At 46.6% G+C, this 20,010-nt stretch overlaps 1 protein-coding gene across 2 annotated transcripts in view; it reads right to left on the bottom strand.

The window, feature by feature from the left end:
• Positions 1 to 20,010, bottom strand: part of nrg3a (neuregulin 3a) — a 114,212-nt gene that overhangs the window by 16,282 nt on the left and 77,920 nt on the right. For both annotated transcript variants that reach the window (XM_088421771.1, XM_088421772.1), the window contains exon 2: positions 15,800 to 15,929. In XM_088421771.1, coding sequence (XP_088277897.1) covers positions 15,800 to 15,929 — 130 coding nt within the window. The remainder of the gene's footprint in view (positions 1 to 15,799; positions 15,930 to 20,010) is intronic.

The raw sequence follows: 20,010 nt of genomic DNA, 5'->3' as shown, positions 1-20,010 counted from the left end.
CCGGGCTATATCTAGTGGAAAGTACCCTGCTCTACATGACAAAATTAGATTGTTCCCTTTTTTTGGTGCGTCACATAGCCTAAAATTGACAGTAAATTAAGTAAATATAATGTCAAGATGGAAAGGCAAAAAGGCTAGTTTCCAAAGGAGTCCAAGAAGCCTATCAAGTGTCATCAAATTTTGCCACCGTGCGCACACGCCGGAGATGTAATTGGAGTCCCATTCAGCTCGTTTAAGTCAATTAGCTTAGCCGTGTTAGCGCTTTGAAGCGAAAAGTAAACGTAACCCCAGAATGACTTTGACTGTGCCGACAAGATCTTAATTGTCTCGTTAATGGGACACGCAGGATCAACATCATCCACTTCTTCCTTCCGCGCGCGCTAACGAGCTAGCTGCCGGGGGCTACCGCGGGAGATTAGCGCATGTAAAATTTGGGGGAATGAGTTTGGCGGGCATGCCTGCTAACACTTTCATTAAACAATGGGCTAATCGGGTTAGTCCCGCTCGTCCGACGCAGGGAAACTTTGCGGGGCCCGATGATTGTTATCGACGCGCGCGACGCGGCGGATTAAAGACAGATTATTGTGCTCCCGTGTTGGATTAGCGTGAGACTGGAGCTGCTGACATCGATGACATGAGATAATTTGTGTAAAATGAGAGTAATGCGCATGTTAGATGATTTGTGAAGGCGGGCGCTTGCAGCAGGGAGAACTTCCCGCTTCCCGCAGGATGACGTCATCATCGGGCGTCCGTTAGGCTTCGTTAGCATTTTGACAGCTCGCTTCCAACAGCTGTAAATAGAAATCATTTCTTCGGGCGGAAGGCAAAGGAGTTTTTAGGAGCCGGAGTAGATCATCTCCAACTGTCGTCTGCGAGTGGGAGAATTAGCATGTAGCCGGAGCGCGTAGCAATGACTAATGAGGAGATTAATCGGCAACGTGAGTTATTAGCGAGGCAGAGGCGGCGAACGCGGCTTTTCACGCGTCGGCATGAAAGTGGATTAATCTTGTCTGAGAAGTCAGGACGGCGCCACCGGTATGCTGCCGTCGCCAAGAGCTAACACAAAGGATCGGCTTAGCCGCGCCACCGTGTCTGGGCCGGCCACCTGCGAGGTCCTGCCATGGCGTTTGATGCCAGTAGAGGGCGTTGTCGCGCAACAATACCAACGCACAGAAAGTAAGCTACCATTGTCGTCGGTTTTAGCCAAATGTTAGCATTTTGTGGCCTTACGTCGTCGCAAAGTGCACACGTGTCACCATCGGCATCGGGAACTAAGACTCGTATGTCAGTTGGCTTTGATATTCAATGTCATTTAGGAACGCGGGTCACAATTTCTCTTTATTTGGTCTAGCGCACGAGCTGAATTTCTTCTGCGAAGGGCTGATGCCGGCCAACATTTGGAAAGTAAAACCCACGTTATGAGCCTTTCAACGACAGCCCAAGTTAATGAAAAATCCCCGGACAGCCAGGGGTTAAACGGGCGCCACCATGGCAAGTAGAGTGATGGCGTGTGCGCGGGGGGGTCGGCGGCGGCGGCGGAGGATCATTGTCATGCTCGGCCGCTCGCATCTCGTCTGGCCCGCTCGGCCTTCGCCGCTTCCCGGGAATATTTAGCGCTCCCCGGAGACAAGGTGAAGGTTTTGGACGGCGAGGTCATCTCGTCTCCGACTTCTCCGCTTCCCTCGGTCGACTCGGTCCGAGGACAGGAAGTGACCTCTGATCACGTGATGAATATTTAACAGTGGGACAGGGGCCACTCGTAAGACTCTTGAATGTTTGCCAATTCCCATATTACGGAGGATTGACGTATGCTAGCGCGCGACCTTCGCGGCCTTCCTTCATTCCGACTGAGCTCGCAACTCCTAAATTGGCTTTCCTTACATAGTATGCTGCATTTTGCGCACCAAAAGCCTTCAATTCTCTCAAAGTTTGACAGTGCGTCTTATAATCTGGTGCGCCTTATACAGAGCGTAAATTTTTTGTTTTAGACAAAAGTAGGTACTTTGCCCCGGTTGCGGGTCTGGAGCTAAAAAGAAAAATTCACAGTGGGCACATCTTTGAAGAAAGACGCCATTTGAAATAAATCCCTACAAACAAACAAACTGGAAACATTTGAATCTTCTTTCAAGCCAAGTTGTTTTGCTGGTGTCTGGTTCTCTCCTCTTGGACTGCATTCATTTATAATTCAATGGCGACTCACTGTAAACTCTTGATACAAACAATATTTTACTCGAACAAGAGCCCTCCCATTAAAGCGTTTCAATAATTAATCTGCTCGTCAAAGTACAACAGTTCTCGGATGATTTCAAGAGTAACCGCAAATAGTCGAGGACGCGCAAGTCCGCAGGGGCCCCGGAAGATACCAAAAAAACGACCCGACGAGGTTCCCCCCGGTTACCAAAGGACGCGATTTTAGCGCCGTGACGAGGCGCCGCGATTCACAACGAGACCACGCACGCCGAGACACGTTTCGCTCAAATGGCAATTTGGCGCCAGCCTCTGAAATCCGTCCGCTAGACCGGCATCGCACCGAGCGCAATCCGACGCCGTTTCGCAGGTGCGTGCAAAACGCGACGCGAGCTTCCCGAGATGCCGTCGCGCGAGTCGCCGTCAATTTGCCGCCATGAATATTCAGCGGCGCTCTGCATTTCCTCGCGCAAATCCGTCACGTGGATTTTCCCCCGGATCGGATCCTCGCCGCTCGCCTCCGTCAGCCAATTAGGACGCATCGCCAAGCCGCGCGCCTTCCCGCCGTCTATCAATCCGATAACGTCGCAATCTCGCCGAGATTCCTCATCCGTGGGATAAAGCTGATTGGAGATCGGCGACGTGGTTATGCTAAAATAAGCGTGGGTATTTGTTTTCTCTTTGACGGGAGCCAGATCCTATCGCTCACTTTTGATTGGCAGCTTCCTTGCGTTTGAAAACCACAAACAGTAGATACGTATGTTCCTTATATAGACAATATATTTTATGTATGCTAAAGTCAGGGGAAAAAAAACAAATAAAAAAAGCATTGCCATGAAGCTCTAGTTCTCGAGTGAAGCTATTGCCACATTATGATAAAACAGTTCGAAAGGACGGTGCTGGAGCTGGGAAAAAAGTCGACCAATTTGGGTTGTTGACTTCAACCCTCGGCGGGTCTTTTGTCCGATTCTCTCTTCGCATCGAAGGGAAAGCATTGAAAGGAGACACACTGAAACTTTAACATGTTGTCACTGTCTGGGTGAAATTTCAGCTGCCTGGTGTCTTCTTTCAACCCTTCCCCTTTGATGTAAAATGTCTTTGATGTAACAATCAAAGGATTCGACAAAATACTGCACAAGCGTTAAACAAAAATTGTCGGAATTGGAGCATGGTAATGAGGGCCGGCTCAGTAGCGCCCCCTGAGAAGTTAACGCCCATGCATTATCGTGGCTGGAAGTGTGATAACAAAGTGCACATGCCATGTTGAAATTTGACATGTCACTATCGCGGTAAAATTTCAGCCTTCTTACTAAAAATTTCAGTCTTCTTAGTATCTCGTATCTAAGCTAATTTGCTTGGATACCCGTATCCCGTATCTAAGCTAATTTGCCATATTAGCCATATGTTAGCATAGCCTTTATATTTGTAGCCTTATTTTGTCAAGTGCATCGGAGTATGTACAGTGTCCCTCTTTCAAAGATTGCTCATTTGTTAGCAACATAGCATTAGCACCCTCATGCTCTTTGTAATATGAGTCACGTCTGAGTTTGGGCTAGCCGATGTAATTAGCGGTCTATCTGCCAGGGCGAATTTGCGCTCGCCTGCGTTGTCGTCTGCGCGCATTTGCGTCTCCGCTAGGTGCGCTAACGCCGCACCGAGTCACACAAAAGGACGGCCACGCGTGACTAACGTCTGCCTGCTAGCGCTTGGCCACACACGCGCGCAGACGGCAATGCAAATATGTAAATGAGGCTAATTACAGTCTAAGCGATGACAGAGGCAGCGTGCCGCACAAGTGAATAGGCCGAGCGCTTCCCGCCAGATGACACCATGGCGCTTAAACACCGGATGGCGTTAAGAGCAAGCGACGGAGAGTTAGCAAAGCTTTAGCCGCAGGTGCTAGTGTGCTATATATATAGATTGTCAGGAAAGAAATCACAGATACAGAGTTAGGGTGAGGGTAAGTCGCAGGACTCAAGCCATATGAAAAAAGTAGCGGCTTATATTTCAAAATTTACGATACTCAAATTCTACTGTATCATAGTCATTGTTTCAATCATTAAAGTCATGAGAAAGATATTTTTAAATATGTTTTTGGGGGGGCGTCTCGTTTTTAATTTACAGCTTTGCACAGGTATGACTTTCAGAGAAACGTTTTTCACGCGGGCTTCAAAAAGGGAGGCAAGCACAAAGTACGACCTCGACCCCCGATCTTTGGACACCCCGTCGGATTTAATCGGGCGGGCCGCCGACGCCCCCCCGCCACCAAGGTTCGCCGACATTTGATTCATGCGCCGCAGGGGAAGTATCAAGCGCCCGACCGGTCCGGGTCAACGGCGTCGGGCCGCGGGGGCCGATTGGACTAATCAGAGAGGGGCGGGCGCTTGGAAGGCCGGGTCAGGGGAGGTCTGTGGGGGTCGCGGGGGGCGGGGCTCACATGCGCGCGGAAAGCAGAGTGAGCTAATACTATTTCGGAGACGGAAAAAGAAAGTGGACGGGCAGAGGACTAAATTGACAGTATTTCTTCAAATATTTGCCAAAACCTTCGGCTTCCGGTCGGCGCCGCGCCTGCACCTGCGAGCCCGGACATTTCCGCCGACCTCAAAGAGATTCGGGGCTTCCTGGTCGCCGCCGTTCGACTGCAAATGTTTGCGGCTATCAAAGACGTCTTTGACGCACGCACACAGGCCCACTTTTATCTGCGTGGCCCCATTTGCATGCTGCCGTCGTCGAGGGGGAATGGCCGATGAGATTCTTCAACAAAAGAGCGCACGCCCAAGCGGGATGGGCTGGGCCCGTCCGGCTTAGCGAGGCGAGAGGCAAATAAAAAGTCTGATTTGCGGCTAGCGCTGGCATGTGGCGGCTAGCGAGGAATATGACACGCGTCGGCTAACCCTATAGAAACATGAGTGGAAAAAGTGGAAATATTGGAGACTTAAGCTTACTCCATGGATCTGCTTTTTTTTCGGGCAAGCTCAAAAAACCCACTTACGGCATTTTGACAGATCTTTCAAGAAAATGAATTTTGTTCTCTACCACAATAGAATACAATGCCTTTCAGCTCACGTTAACTGAGCTTGTTACGGCAATATTTTCAATATAAGAAGCGAGCGGACCGAACCAACGTCCTAGTCCGTCCTTGTTCGCACGCAGGAATATTACTAAAACCGAGAAGATCATGTCAAAGTTATGACGTCTCGCGTGTACATCAGGCATATGCACACACGCAATCATAAACATAGTGCGCAACTTTGGGTATTCGTGGCAAAACTAACCCTCGAGCCACGTCGCGGGGAAAAGAAAACTCAACTGCTTGGAGCGCATTCAAAGGTCCATGCGCGAGGCGTTCATAAGCCACAATGTGGGAAATCTCAAACACACTTAACCCGCAACAAATGAATATGAACACAAAAAATGAGGAATTTACAAATACTGTAAATTTGCCAAAGTGTTGGTGTGTCCTATACACGGTAGCCAAGGAAACACTAGAATTTGTCCCTTAAGTACAGGGTGCGTTCTATACACAGGTAAGTCCAATATTTCAGGAATTACGGTAAAGGTAATGGCGAATGCGTGAAATGTGCGCAACTTTGGCTGTTTAAAGAACTCGGGCCGCATCGTGAGCAAAAGGAAAAGCAACTGCGCATTCAACGTTATACTGGCGAGGCCTTCACTGACGACCCACAATGCCCTAGCCACGGTAACACAGAAAAACACCAGAATTTGACCCGCAAATTCAGGGTGCATCCACTATATTCGGGGGATTACGTATAAACGGCGGCGGATCCGTTAAATATCGTAAGAATGTCAACTAGAAGCGAGGGACAATAGATCAGCAGCGCACAAAACTCCGGAGCATTGGCACAAAAGCTACATAAACACGCTTGACAAGAGGAGTTAGTGGCAAGAGGGGAAAAAAAGAAAGTGGAAAAAAAAAGTGAGCGGAGTGATGAAGGGCATATTGAACGGGCGACATCGATCGGTGCACTGCAGCAGAAAGGGACGCCTGGCACGCCGCTCCCGTCCAATTCCACTATTCTAATCGGCCCGCGCGCAGTCTTTTGCATTCAAATATACAAAGCGTCCGCCCGGAATGATAATCCCGCGTGCGAAAGAGAGAAAACTTCACTTCCGCTAAAGTTCCGGCATTAGCGAGTATCTGACCCCAAAACCAATAAAGATTCGGGAAAGATTCATATCACGCACATTTTGGGGACCGGATGATCAAAGAACTGGACAAAATACTGCACGAGGAAAACTGCCATGAAATATTCCTTGTAATGCAAAATTGCAAAATTGTAAAATTGGTCACAAAAAGTATTTGTGAAAGACGAAGCGACGGAATTCAAGGTGAAAAACAACTAGACTGTACTCAGGTTGTTATCCTTTGACATGCCAACAGAGGGAGCTCACGCAAAACACTGGCAATAACTTTGCTCGTTTCAAAACTGGAAACTTTTGCCACTAACACGCACGGAGTACACGCTATGGCTAATATTCTCCGATCTGGGCCAACATTCTATTTTTTTTTTTTTTTTAAAGACTTGCTTTGACTTCCAGTATTGCCTCTCTAAGCCTATTTCCTCTCATCACAAATTCATTAGTCATATTTATAGAAGGGCATGCCTGGAGGAGAGTGGAGGGTGAGGGGGAGGAGGGGGCGGGGCTTGCGGAGATCAATGTCCTATTTACACATTTGGACGTGCTATGGACTGAGCCGCGATTAAGCGGCCCATAAAAGCCTTTGCGCAAGCGTCTTCAATCTGCCATTGGGGACGCGTGGCCCTAATGCGCCACTACATCACCACAAGCAGGACGGCGGCGCCGGACGCTAAATAAACGCGCGCAACAATGTCCGCCACTACGTCTGACGCGGTGGGGAAGTCGTTAGCGCCTTCAAACGCGCGCTTTTACAATTGTACGTCGCCGTAGCCACGATGAGCTTAGATCTCGGCCTATCGACTTACGTCGGTGCGAAACCTCGTGCCTCGAAAGAAAGTAGTGAAAAAAGACAACAGGGAGCTGAAGTTTCACCCAGATAGGGACAATATGTCAAAGTTGAACATCTTGGGCTGACTTTGAAAGGCGCTAAATGTCATCAAATATGAATATATTTTTACTTTCAACCCCAGCCCTCCGTTCGCTGCCATTAGGCCGATCCATACGTTCAGGTAAATACATTTTTTTTTTTGGAATGTTGTAAATACGTTTGTTTGTATCATGAAATAACAGTGTGTTTTGGAAAACTGACCAGATTCTCTTGGATTTGTGTCGGTCACCTCCGCGCCAAACTTTCACACACAAATAAGTTAAATGAGTAATAAACAGGTGTTTTGGGGAAGGGGGAAAGGCCCGGTCAAGAGACAGGTGACGAGCCTACAACTTCACAAATGGTGAGTTCGAATTTGACGCGCATTTTATACTCGCCGTTCGTCCACGGACGACAAAATTGCCAAGCGAAATGTCCTCAACCCCCCCGACAAAATCGGTTAATTACCCACCCACCAATGAAAACCGGTATTGTGAATTCCAACTAATTTGCTCCGAGCCACATGGAAAAAAAGTCGAGCGGAGGCGCGCGGCTTCACGTTGCGCTATGTGACTCGTTATCTCGTCCTATATAATGAGTAGTGGCGACATGAAGGGAAATGAAGGAGTTTTTCTTTGATGTGTGCCCAACATATTGAATCTTTACACAGCGTGTTGGAATACGCGGCGCTGATAAATTCTTTTTTTTTTTCTTCCTCTTCTTCCGCCTCGGTCTTCTTCAGAATTCAATTACCCTTCGAGTCGCATGTAATCACTCCTCATCCCCGAGGCCTGACACTCTCCTCGCTCGGACACAGCCCGACTAATTACTCTCTGACCTTCACCGGCGTTACTCTTCTTTTTGCGTTTGTCTGCTTCCGCTTGCCGAACACCCGCAGCTCGCCTTCCACCGCGACGGCGTGCGCCGGATCGTGAACGCGTGTTAGATCAACCACGCGCCATGCGACGGTACGAATCGGCGGTGCAACCGTTACAAAAATAAAGGGATGGGATTTGGATCGAAAAAGGAATCATTTGTCCGCTACCCTTCTCTTTTGTAAGATAGTCACAAACAACAAACCAACAAAAGAAGGTCTGAAATCTAAATGTTAATTCAATCACTCCCTATTTTACAAGTAATCATTTTTTATATAGTTACTAGTTCAAAAGAAAGGTACTGGGTCAACATGACCCGCTACATAAGAAGGGTGGATAGACCAAGTCTAACGCTTCCGTTATAAAAAATAGTGGTGTCCCTTTAAGCCAAGGGATTCATTTACCCCACTTACAACTTTCTTTTGGCATAAACGGAACTCAAGTTTGTGGGTCGCTTTGACCCATCAAAAAAGTGTCTGAATGGGAGGGGAAAAAAAAGAAGAAATATTGACATCATTGTTCATTATTTTACAAATAATTATTTTTGTAAAAAGTTACTGACAGTTACTTGTTCAAAAGAATTGTAGTGGGTCAATGTGACCCACAAGGAGTGATTGAAAGAGTCAAGAGCTTAGTAAAGTTTCAGTACTAAAAATTAGAGGTGCCCATCTAAGCAGAGGGATTCATTGAACCCACTTGTAACATTCATTTGTCATGAATGACACTCATGTTCCTGGGTCAATTTGACCCATCAAACAAAGTGTCTGACTGGGAGGGGAAAAAAAACCCCGTCAAAATCTGAACTTACTTTCTCATTATTTTGTAAATAATCACCTTTGCATATAGTTACTAAAAGTGATTAGTTCAAAACCATTGCAGCGGGTCAATTTGACCCATTACATAACAAGGCGTAACAAATGACAAATGTAACCATCACACCAAACGAGGAATGACTGTACTGCTGAAAATCTCAGTCTCCAATGTGTGCGAATGTGTGTGCGAATGTGCGTGCGAATGTGCGTGCGAACGTGCGTGCGAATGTGTGTGCGCGTTGCCACAGCAACAACTCTCCAACGCGAGATGATGAAGAGCCGACGATGCGCTCGTTCCGATCCGGGCGTCCTGCCGCCGAATGAATTGTCGCTGTTGATTCGAGTGCAATCGAGCCGTCATTTACGTGCTGCGACAATCGATGCTCGAGCTTTCTGCCCTAACATCGTAAAGCGGAGCAAAAAAAAAAAAGAAAAGGAAAGACATACAGTACTGTATCTGCGAAAAGTGTCAGATGAGGGAGAGAGGTGGGCGCAATGGATCGGTCCGTTCAATGGAAGCAGACTTTTCAAATTGAGACGGGCTCCTAATATTTGCTTCCTGTCATATTGCTAATGATAGTGAGCATTGTGAAAGGGGAGCAATAAAACGGGGCTTGGGGCAAAAACATGAAAAAAAAAAACACAAGCAGAAGGAATTAAATGTGAACATGAGCTCTTGCGACGGCGCCGCCAGCAGCTCATTTAGCGCTCGTCACTCAAGCAATCAGCTTGCGCTAAGTGCCGCGCGTCCACGTCTTCCTTTACGCATATCCTCCTGAAAATTCCAGTGAACTAGCTGAAGACAAACGAGAATCAAACACATTTCGACTTGATAAATGGTAACGAGACTTATGACTTCTTTATTTTTGTGTGCGCGGCATCAGGCTATTTTACTCTCGAACAGGCGTGTCCAAACCCAGTCCGAGGAGGACAATATCCAGGATGTTTTTGATATTTCCATCCTCTGACACACCTGTTTCAAATGACGAAGTGAAGATCATTTGCTAGGACGCGATTTGCCTTGTGAAGCACAAAAAACGAGGCCTCGGGCCGGAGCTGGCCCCCGGGCCTTAGGTTTCGCGCCCGCGCTCTAGAAACGTGAGGGAGATTCTTGACAAATGCCTCCGGCTTTGGTTTTTAGGAAGTCAACTCAAACCACAGATTTCGAGCATTTCGACACACTTTTCAATCGTAGACATTGATGGTACCATATCTTAGCTAGAAAAGTAAGGTTCGATCTTAATCCCCTCTTTAGCAATCGGTGTCTGAAGATAGGTCATTTGAGTGACACCAAAATCCACGCACATTTTTAAACGATAAATCGTGCTTATTTCTTGATGTCGCCAAAGAAGATCTGTTTGAACGTCAAGGTAAACATTCTTTGGGAGATCGTGCAGAGGGTAAAAATGTTGGATTTCAATGTACGAAAAAACTTTTAAAAGCAGCTGCGGAAGCAGCAGTGGGCCGACTACATCATCATCATCATCATCATGTTTACTCCTTCCATAACGTCTGCGAGGCTTTGAAGTGCGGCTGCAATTATCTTGCGCCCGACAAAAATGGAAATATTCTCTCCTCAAACATGTATGTGAGAGCCAATGCCAGAATATCATTAACACATTTAAGGCGCGTGCAATTCAATTATTGAGCTGTTCTCGCCTCACAAGGAGAACAAGTTGGCTTCCGTGGACATTTTCCTTCAAACGCGTGACGGTTTGGGGCTGCGAAATACCCAGAATTTTCAGAGTTGGAAATGTTCCATGTGGAAACGTTGAAGTTACAAACCCTGACTCTACTTTCAAACCTTAATCAAGACTTTAAACCCTAATACATTTCCTTAACATCTGACCTTGGAACCTTAAAGGGGCCGTATCATGCGAATTTTTGAGGGCTTTTAACTATGTTAAACTGCCAAAACGCCCCCAAAGTTTTATTTGCCTGACTCAAATCCTACTTTCAAACTCTAAACCAGAAGTCCCCAACCGCGGGCCCGGTACCGGTCCTTGGATTAACGCATAGGTCGGACCCAAAATAATGAACTTGTCGTGGCCTGTGAGAGTTGGCTGGTGTTTGTGTTGTTTTGCCTCCCTCTTCAGGCCCTTTTCAGTTAATTCCAAGCTGTATTACGACAGACGTGAAATGTAGCGCTATTATCGACTGATTTGTGTCTCCCGAATCACTGTTATTTTTCCACGTCGGATCTCTTCTGCAGCAAAGCATGGTGGGAAGCTTGACGACAAACCGTCAGCGTCCTCTCGCCTTCACTAGCGAGGGGCCGCCTAGATATTGGCGAAACGTGCCGCCGCACGGGCCTGGCTTCATTACGAGCGGCGAGACGAGTCCCGTCCCCCGCCTCAGATGGTGAGATTCAGGAGGGGCGGGGTGTCAAGTGGACGTACGCATGGGAACAAGACAGGACAGGCGGCAAAAGAAGAAGGGGGGAAAAAAAAACAGGCAGTAGCCAGCCACGTATTCCGATTCAAAATGACCCGTCTTCACATAACAGCTCTTGTGCAGTATCGCGTCCATTTTTTGGACACATTCTTTCACATTTTCAGTGATGGTCCCCTCATGGTCCTCATGATAGATACCTAAGTAGGGGTGCCGCCATTCTGAACTTTGACAGGTCGTCACCACGTGGGTGAAATTTCAGTTGCCTGGCTTTTTTCAATGCCTCCCCTTTGATGTGAAACGCAGGGGCGGCCACGTTCCTTTTTTTTGCTGGCCCGACACTCGTAAGACATCAGTGCCCCGCGCCTCTTTCATCACCGTACGTCGGTATCTTTATTCGTATCGATTCCAATCGCAATCATGAAAAAAAGTCTCCGGCTAAAGTGGCGCGGAGACCGGTACAGGATTTACACCAGCTGTGGTCCAAAACCCGCTTGCAAATTCACGTCCCGAGGATCCGAAAACGGATAAATAACGAGTGAACGCATCCAGCGTTTATTTATTTATTTTTTTTCTACTTCCTGGCATGTTATCAAACATGCGTGTGATGTAAACAGGGCAATTTGGTTCCCACGAGGCGCTTCCCTCATGCGCACGCCACCTTATTACATCCCCATGACAACACGCAACATCTGCCTGCGAGTCACATGTGCTCGGCGCGCGTGTCAGACATATGTTTGGACATGCCCGCACATACGCATTCATGACACTGTTCGATCGACGAGCGGGAGCCCGATGGGAATCGGTCCAAAATGGCCGACTTCCTGCTCATTTGAAAAAGAACAAAGCGGTAGTGGTGGGGGCTGTTTGATTTGAGTTTTAACTTTGCAGGGGGCGCTACTGAGCAGCTCTCAGCACCCTGCTCCAATTCTGCCAATTACTTGTAAAAATGTTCAACTTTTGTGCAGTATTTTGTCCAATCCTTTGATCTTTACATCAAAGGAATTTGAAATCGAAGGGAAAGCTTTGAAAGAAGACACTAGGGAGCTGAAATTCCACTCAAAAGGTGTCAACATGTCAAATTTTAGCAATGATCATGACCACATGACCACATTAGTTCTTATACTCCTAGGCAAGTGCTATCCCTTGGCGAAAACACCGCCAGAACCACGTGGAAGAACGTGTCCGAAAAATGGACACCATACTACATGGGGGTTGACTTTTCAGGGGGCGCTACTGAGCAGGCCCTCAGTGTGGACCACATGCAGAAAAACAAATAACACAAAATTGCAATTTCCCCACAAACGTAGGAGCAAGAGCGCGGGTGTGCGTATCGTTCCGACGGAGGCTAACGAGCCGACTCGGATCAGCAACTCGACCTGCTCGGTCACCGCTTTCCCACGGCGGCGTGGAAATTAAATGGAAAGAAAAAAAAAAGTAATTTATTACGGCGAGGAGGAATGGATAAACAGTTTGAGTACGAAAAAACGTCGCATTTGTTGGTTCTTTGGCTCAGCGGAGACAATTAGCGACGCACCGAGGAGAAAAATTGGATTATTTAGCGAAAGGCAAATGTTTAAACGCTTCTAAATATATTTGTTAGCTGGCGTGCCATTAACAAAACCCAAATGCTTTTTGATCAATGATTGATTGAGCCGTTATTTGAAAAATGCTCCATAAAAATAACACCAATTTATTTCGCAAGCGAGCAAGTAGGTGCAAAATTTCCAAATCATAATTCTTGTGTTTAATTTCATCTTAGATCTCATTAGAAAACATGATTTTAGCTGGCTTTTAAAATACTAAAAATAAGGTGTAATTGCAAATCCACTACAGTAGGTGGCAACGGCCATTTTATGAGGGGGAAACAGAAACTAAGGGTCGTGTTCTGACTTTTTTTATAAATGTAGTTGGTAGAAGAGGTCTACACAACCTTTTTCGAATGCCAGCTTTTAATGATGTTCAAAAAAAAATTCAACCAAAACAAAATCATTTTAATATACTGTTTGATTTGAATAGTCTCCGCAAATTGAATTGAAATCTCAACTGTTGTTTTTCTTTTTGTCGGACAGAGTGAAACTGTAAAATTTGGGAATTGAAAGATAAATCACTTTAAAATCTTAAAGATTTGAAGAAAATACATCACATTTTCTACGAGATTAATCTCTTACACAAGTTCAAAATTTAAAAATAAATAACATTAAGGTCTGAGCAATTTGAAGATTTTAAAGTTCAAAATGCAAAAATAAATGAATAAATAAACAGAGGACGCTTTCTATGTTGTCGCCCCAGCGCCGCCCCCCGCGGGATGCCAAAGACAAGCGCGGTGGGCCGTCCCGGCGGCCGGCGGGAAATGGCTGTTGAAAAGCTCATTTTATCCCGTCAAGTCCAAATGATTAATTGCGTGCCAAATAAAGCCACAAAATGCATTTATCGCCATTAAAGCTTCGCATTGATCTCATGGCCGCCACCTGATTTGTCTCAATTTGTCTCCGACTCGGCGCGATTATGTATCGATCCGCGTTAGGAACCGTGTAGCGCGTTTTTGTTTTTTTTTTTAGTTGTTTTTCGCTGATACGCTCTTCTGCAACGATTCAAATTTCACTTCATTCGGGAAAGGTTCTGCAGCCAACAAAACGCGGGAAAGAACTCCTCAATATCGTTTTTGGCCAACTGGTAGTGATGGGAAAACGAAGCGTCATGAAGCACCCGCCGCGATCTTTTTTTGATTTCTCTCAAAGGTGCTCTCCGTTGGAAAATCATCACTGAAGTAAAAATATATAACATTCCCCCTGCTTCTTTGAACCAAGGGCCATCCAGAGGAGTCCAAAAAATCATATAGTGGCGCTTTTATACACACACGCACATTGAAATTCCTATTTATTACAAACTAAATCTTGGTAAGACATTTACAACGCTCCGGCGCAAAGCTGCTTACTTCCGCTCTTCCTCGGCGTCATCATAACCTGCGCGCGGCTCCACCAACGAGGAAGGAGGAGATTGCAACTCGTGCCCTCATTGCTTTTGATCGGTCATGGAATTGACCTTAACAGTCTTTAAATGGAACCAAGAGGTATTTTTTAGCTAGCGCTTTCCACAAATCATCTTTATTCTTCATTTTTGATTGAAAAGTTTGACTGGCTTCTGCGATTTAGTTGCCATTCCCTTTACCGCAGCTCCATCTAGTGGATGCGTAAGGCACTACTGTAGCTTCTATTCCATTGGTTTGCGATTACCTCCCGTTTCTTTATTAAGGGTGGGACCCTTTCCTCGAGATGAGGCGGTCGCCACGGCAACAGACGCGAGCACAGGGGACGGAGAACAACACCCCCACGTTTCTCGCCCAGGATGGCGGGTGCAGGGCTGGACTTTGCTTGACTTGCGTGCGGATTAAGGCGTGGAGAAAAGAGCGGCGAGCAGGCCAGCGCCTTTGAAGGCGGGCGGGCGGGCGGGCGGGCGCGTGCGCCGCATGGACAAAAGCCCACAGCCGCTTTGACCTCCACGCGCTCGCACGTCTGCGCTCAAAGTCAAACCGGGAGACGGCATTTTTAATTTTTGGGGGGTAATCTGGGTGTGGGGGGGGGGGGCAAATAAGGAATTAAAATGAGAGCGGGGAGAAAAGAATGCCAGAGGATAAACGACTGCACTCGTATTTTGTTATCCCACCTGTGCTAAAATTTTGCACACGGCCTCAAACACTATTTTCTATTTTTAAATATGAATCAAATGACTGCATCCGGATCACGGTGTTTACCTTCTCAAAATTACTCCCAGTAACCAAAATCCACAAAGCAGAGATTGAACATCAAAAAAAAAATTGCTTCTCTTCCCTTTTTCTTCAAAAAAAAAAAAAAAGTCAATAAAGAAAATCGATATTTTTGAAGGGGAAGTATCACTAATAGTGAGTTTAACCTGCAATTGATGTGGTCATAAATGAAAATCCATGTAGTGGAGGTAGAAATTCAAAATAAATAAATAAAACAAAAATTAAAAACCTTTTTTTTGACTGGTCTGACTTAAAAGGAAGAAACATTGCAAGGAAAACACTATTATTTGTAGCTAGGGAACACTATTGTTTGTTTGTATTATTTGACATCATATTTTATTTGTAAAATATAAAATATATAACTAAAATATTTATAGATACAATTAAATAAAGTAAATAACATGATAACACTTGTAAAATTAATTAAAATATTCCTTCCTATTTAAATAAAATACATCATACAAACAACTGGATAAATAAAGTAAATAATAACCATAAAATACATCAACAAAAGTCCTATTTTTTGCACCGGTGATGGACAAACAAAGCTTCATGAGGCACCTGTGATATTTCGAGATGGCGCTCAACGAGGCGGGCTGTTTTTCTCCACTTCACTAGCGTTTACTTTTCAAAGCGTGAGCATCGTCGAAAGGAGTCAAAATCTAACACCGGTGCTTCGGGAAGCTTCGTTTTGCCCACGCTTACCGGCAAAATGTTTTTCTGTCTGGCGCCGACTTACTTGCAGTGCTTGTGAGGTCCGCCGAGGGTCTCGATGACGAAGCATTCGCCGCCGTTGAGGCAGTAGGCCAAGTCCTTGTCGTGGCACGGCTTGAAGTGCTCCGAGCGCAGGGGCGGCACCGTCGGAGACGCTGAAACCCAGAAAGGGCAAACTGAGCGAGGCCGCTCGCTTTTTGCTTCACGCTAGCAAAAAAAAAGACATTCGAAACAGGTCGCCCAAAATGGGCTGATGTTTAACAACTTGGCGCTAATGGGACAAGACGGGTACATTTTGCTCAAACTGATGCGACACTGCGCAAATATAATTATCCAAATTAAGAAAAAAAAAGTAATAGTCATTATAAAATGAATTTTTTTTTATGCTGACTAGTTTTCCATATAAATGCAATATTTGACATTCCAAATCTGGCCAATCAAAATGTTCAGAATAATAAAAGTGACTAAAGCAGTAAAAGCATTATATTATCATTCGTTTATACTATGTATTTTGATCAACACATGATTATTATTTATATCTATTTACACAAATTCTGATGTGCCAAATTAGCAGCTAATTATCACAACATTGATAATAAGTGCAATATAATATAAATTATAAATATGTATTATATACATTTAATAAAAATTCGGTTCTATACACACAGAAACACACACACACGGAAATGTTGTGAATTGACGTCGGAGACGAGTGACTCCGGGTCATCCGGTAGCAACTTCAAAGGGACGCGCCAGCTAGCTTGTCGGATTAAAACTCTTTAGCTACCGGGGGCATTGTCTACTCCAGTAATCTCCCTTTTTCATACCCTGTGATTGTCATTCGAATTTATTGGCTGCTCGGAAACGAAAGCGGAGACGTTTGAGAGGGGGTTCTTGTACGACTCCAAAAACGGACAACATTCCCTCTTTTGAATTATTATTCTTTCTTCTTTATTACGATTTTAAAAGACACTGGCACCGAAAGAGTTAACGACAAACTAACGAGGCCTTCTGCTTCCTGGAGTCCGGAAAATCCTTTTGGGGCCGCCGCCTCAAAATCGACACGGATTACGTTGAGTAAATCAATCGGAACTGAATGACAAACGCTATTCTTCAACGACAAATGCTAACGAGTACTTGTCGACGCAAAACCTTTGGGTATGCTAACACATAGCAAAGACAAATAGCCGGCACAAAGGAAAACGCTAGGCAGCTAAATGCATACAAGGCGACGTGGAAATAGCCCCGCCCGCCCGCCCGGGTTTGATCGTCGCATCCGGAAAGGCCCGCGGGCGGACGTCCAATTCGGCGGCACCGCCGACGAGGAAAATGCCGACCGGGGGGGAGATAAAAGACGGGAGACCTTCCCCAAGGGAAGGGAGAATATTCCGCCGGGCTTCCCGTCTCCGTCGGAAGGTTTCCCGCGCGAGCCGTCGTCGACCGAAGACGTTGGCCGCAGCGCGTCAAGTTGATCCAGCGAAACGCGGGACGCTCTCGTTCGCCGGCGTCCCAGCCGCCTCATTTTCCGCACGCGTCGAAATCAAGCCGCGTCTCTCGGACGCATTGTTCTTTGACGTCAAAATATTCGTCGTCGGCCGGCGACTCTTTTATTCGACGAAACCTGATGACCCGCGAACATTTTTGACAGCTTTGTCCGCCATGTTTGTTTTGATCTGGCGGGAAAAACAACGTCAATTGAGAAAAACAATTTCACCGACAAAAACAAATCCACAAAGAGCGCAAATGCAAGCCGCTATTTAGCATAGTCATTCATTGGGATAATCTGAAATAATATGGTAATTTATTCACGTGTAGCCGATATTATTTTGGTGAGCGCGCGAGGGAGCGTAGGTGATGAGGATCACTCCAAGAAATCCCTTTTAGCCGACGACGTGTTGGAATTATTATTTTGAATTGACTTGAAATGCAACTCCGAGATTGACGCCAAAAAGTTATTTGCCCGCAGGAGCGAGAAATGAGGGAGCTAAATGAAGTCCTGGCGAGGCAACACAAATCTCTCGTCGATTCGGGGTGGCGTGTTTTCAGGTTTTCTCTCGCCGGATTCAAACGATGAGCTCCGGGCTTCCAAAACATGCGGGATACCGGCCCTCCAGGACCGGAGTTCCACACCTATGGCATAAGCTATGATTGCTAGGTTTACGTAAAAACGGGTTTCAAATAAGTACGCGTTGTCTGACTACATTTCACAGTATTTATTTGAGAAAAAAAATCAAACCTTGAAGCAATGTTTGTTGGTTTTCTTATGCCCATTGAAATGAATTAATTTGTGATTAAAAAAAAGTTCTTTCAGCCATAGCGCCAGGCGGAACACATGAAAATGAGTCTATCAAATACAAATGTTGCTGAAAATTGTCTCATTATTAAGTACACCAGGAGGCGTGCAGCCATGTGTGTGTGTGTGTGTGTGTGTGTGTGATGACACTCGAGTGTGGTGGTCTCTAAGGGGCAGCACACTCTGATAATCCACAGCAGCCTCTGCAATGCAGATGCTAGGCAGTGACACACACACGCACGCACGCACGCACACACACGCGCTGATGTGGCGCCATAAAGTGTTGGACACACACTTGCGTCCCTCGGGCTCGGCCCGATAAGTGTCGGCATACGCGAGTGACCGGACGCCGCCAAAGAAGGCAACGTCATCGTGCTGCAGACACACAATTAAATACGCAATGAAAGATTGTGAATAGACACAATATAAAGCTCGAAATGCGATTGAAATAAAGTGGATCGGATTGAATTTTTTTGGAATATTTTTATATTGGCCATATTCTTACAATAGTTACCATAACGGGACGCGCGTCAGTCGGCGGTTGGCAGCTAACAGCTCGTGCTAGCTATTTTTTCAAGAAAAGAAGCAAGCTGGCTGAACTAGCGTCCGAGTCCATCTTTGTTCGCACACAACAACGTCACTAAAACCGACAGGATCGCGTCACTTACATTGTCCCCAACCGATTCGCTCGGAGCGCATTCACTGACCGCTCAGAATGCGGGAAATCGGAAACACACGACAAGCCCGCAACAGATATATACTTTACGGATATGAGCGCGAGAAAAAATGAAGCGTTTACAAAAGATGAGATTTGTTCTCTTTTGCTATCGTTTTGAGATTGTCGCCAATCTGTCGGTACGTCCTATACACGCTAACGTAGAAGATAAGAGAATTTGACAGCTCCACGGCAAGGGCGGACGATCGCTTCCATAAAACCTATTCATCTATTAAACGTGTTTAATAAGAAATGAAATGGCTAATTTATATGCACGTATAGCGCAATGCAAAGTGGTTCAATATAAGATCAGGGCCCCTTTAAGACAGTCTTGAGAAAAAACCCTGACCTTGAATGAAACCCGAGAGATCAAACGGGCCGCTCCCCTCACCGTCACTCGCCGACGTCGGCCCCTCGGGGAGCCGGGGCTTTTAGACGCTTTATTGTTTTTGACGGGCTCCCGGCGAAACGTTCTCTTTAGCGGGTGAAGCGCCGGTCCGGAGCTGGCCCGGACCCTTTTGGGTCCCGCCACGCAAACGTGACCTCGCTCTGTTCTGTCGGCATTTGGAATGACGCCAGGATGCGGGGCTGTCCCACTTTCTGACTCCTCCTCCATTAATCAAGCGCACCTCCTCCGAAAATCTTGTCTTTTTTTAAGAAATAGTTGACGTAGCGGCGAGCTAATTGCTCCGCAGGGACGCCGCCGAACGACGGAAGACACAAACGGCAAAATCTGCGTCGACGTGAGCTCGGGTTATGTTTCCGTGACTTCGGACGAGTCCTCGGAGGAAGAGGCAATTTCCTTTCTTCCCCCCCGGGATCTGCGCGTTGAAGGTACAACGCGAGCTAAGAGCGGAGCGACTTCGGCGCCGAGGCCCTTTGTCGTTACGATGCGGAGGCGCCGGCCGGAAGAAGAGCAATTAGATGAGGTCGGCGGAACGGCAGCGGGTTCGCGTCCGGCTCGCGGCCGCGTGAAGGTCGAGCGAGAAAGCGCCGCCAATCCCCGAGACTTGCTCTCGGCGATCGCCGAGCACGCAGCTGGTCGCCGCAATTGACCCACGTAGAGATTCCTCGCAAGATCCATTAACATTAAATGCGACGCGCGGGGGACACAAGACAGTCCAGCCTGTACGGCGGGGGTGCGCCATGCGTCCACCGTGTGGTGTTGCTAGACCGCGTGATCTCGCACTACATGATACACGGTAGCTTGCTGTTCCGATTCATTTGC

Source organism: Hippichthys cyanospilos, chromosome 8, assembly GCF_059441005.1.
Source record: "Hippichthys cyanospilos isolate Australia breed blue-spotted pipefish chromosome 8, RoL_Hcya_1.0, whole genome shotgun sequence".
Lineage (NCBI taxonomy): Eukaryota > Metazoa > Chordata > Actinopteri > Syngnathiformes > Syngnathidae > Hippichthys > Hippichthys cyanospilos.
Note: the sequence above shows the minus strand (reverse complement) of the source record. Positions and strands in the feature narration are given on the sequence as shown.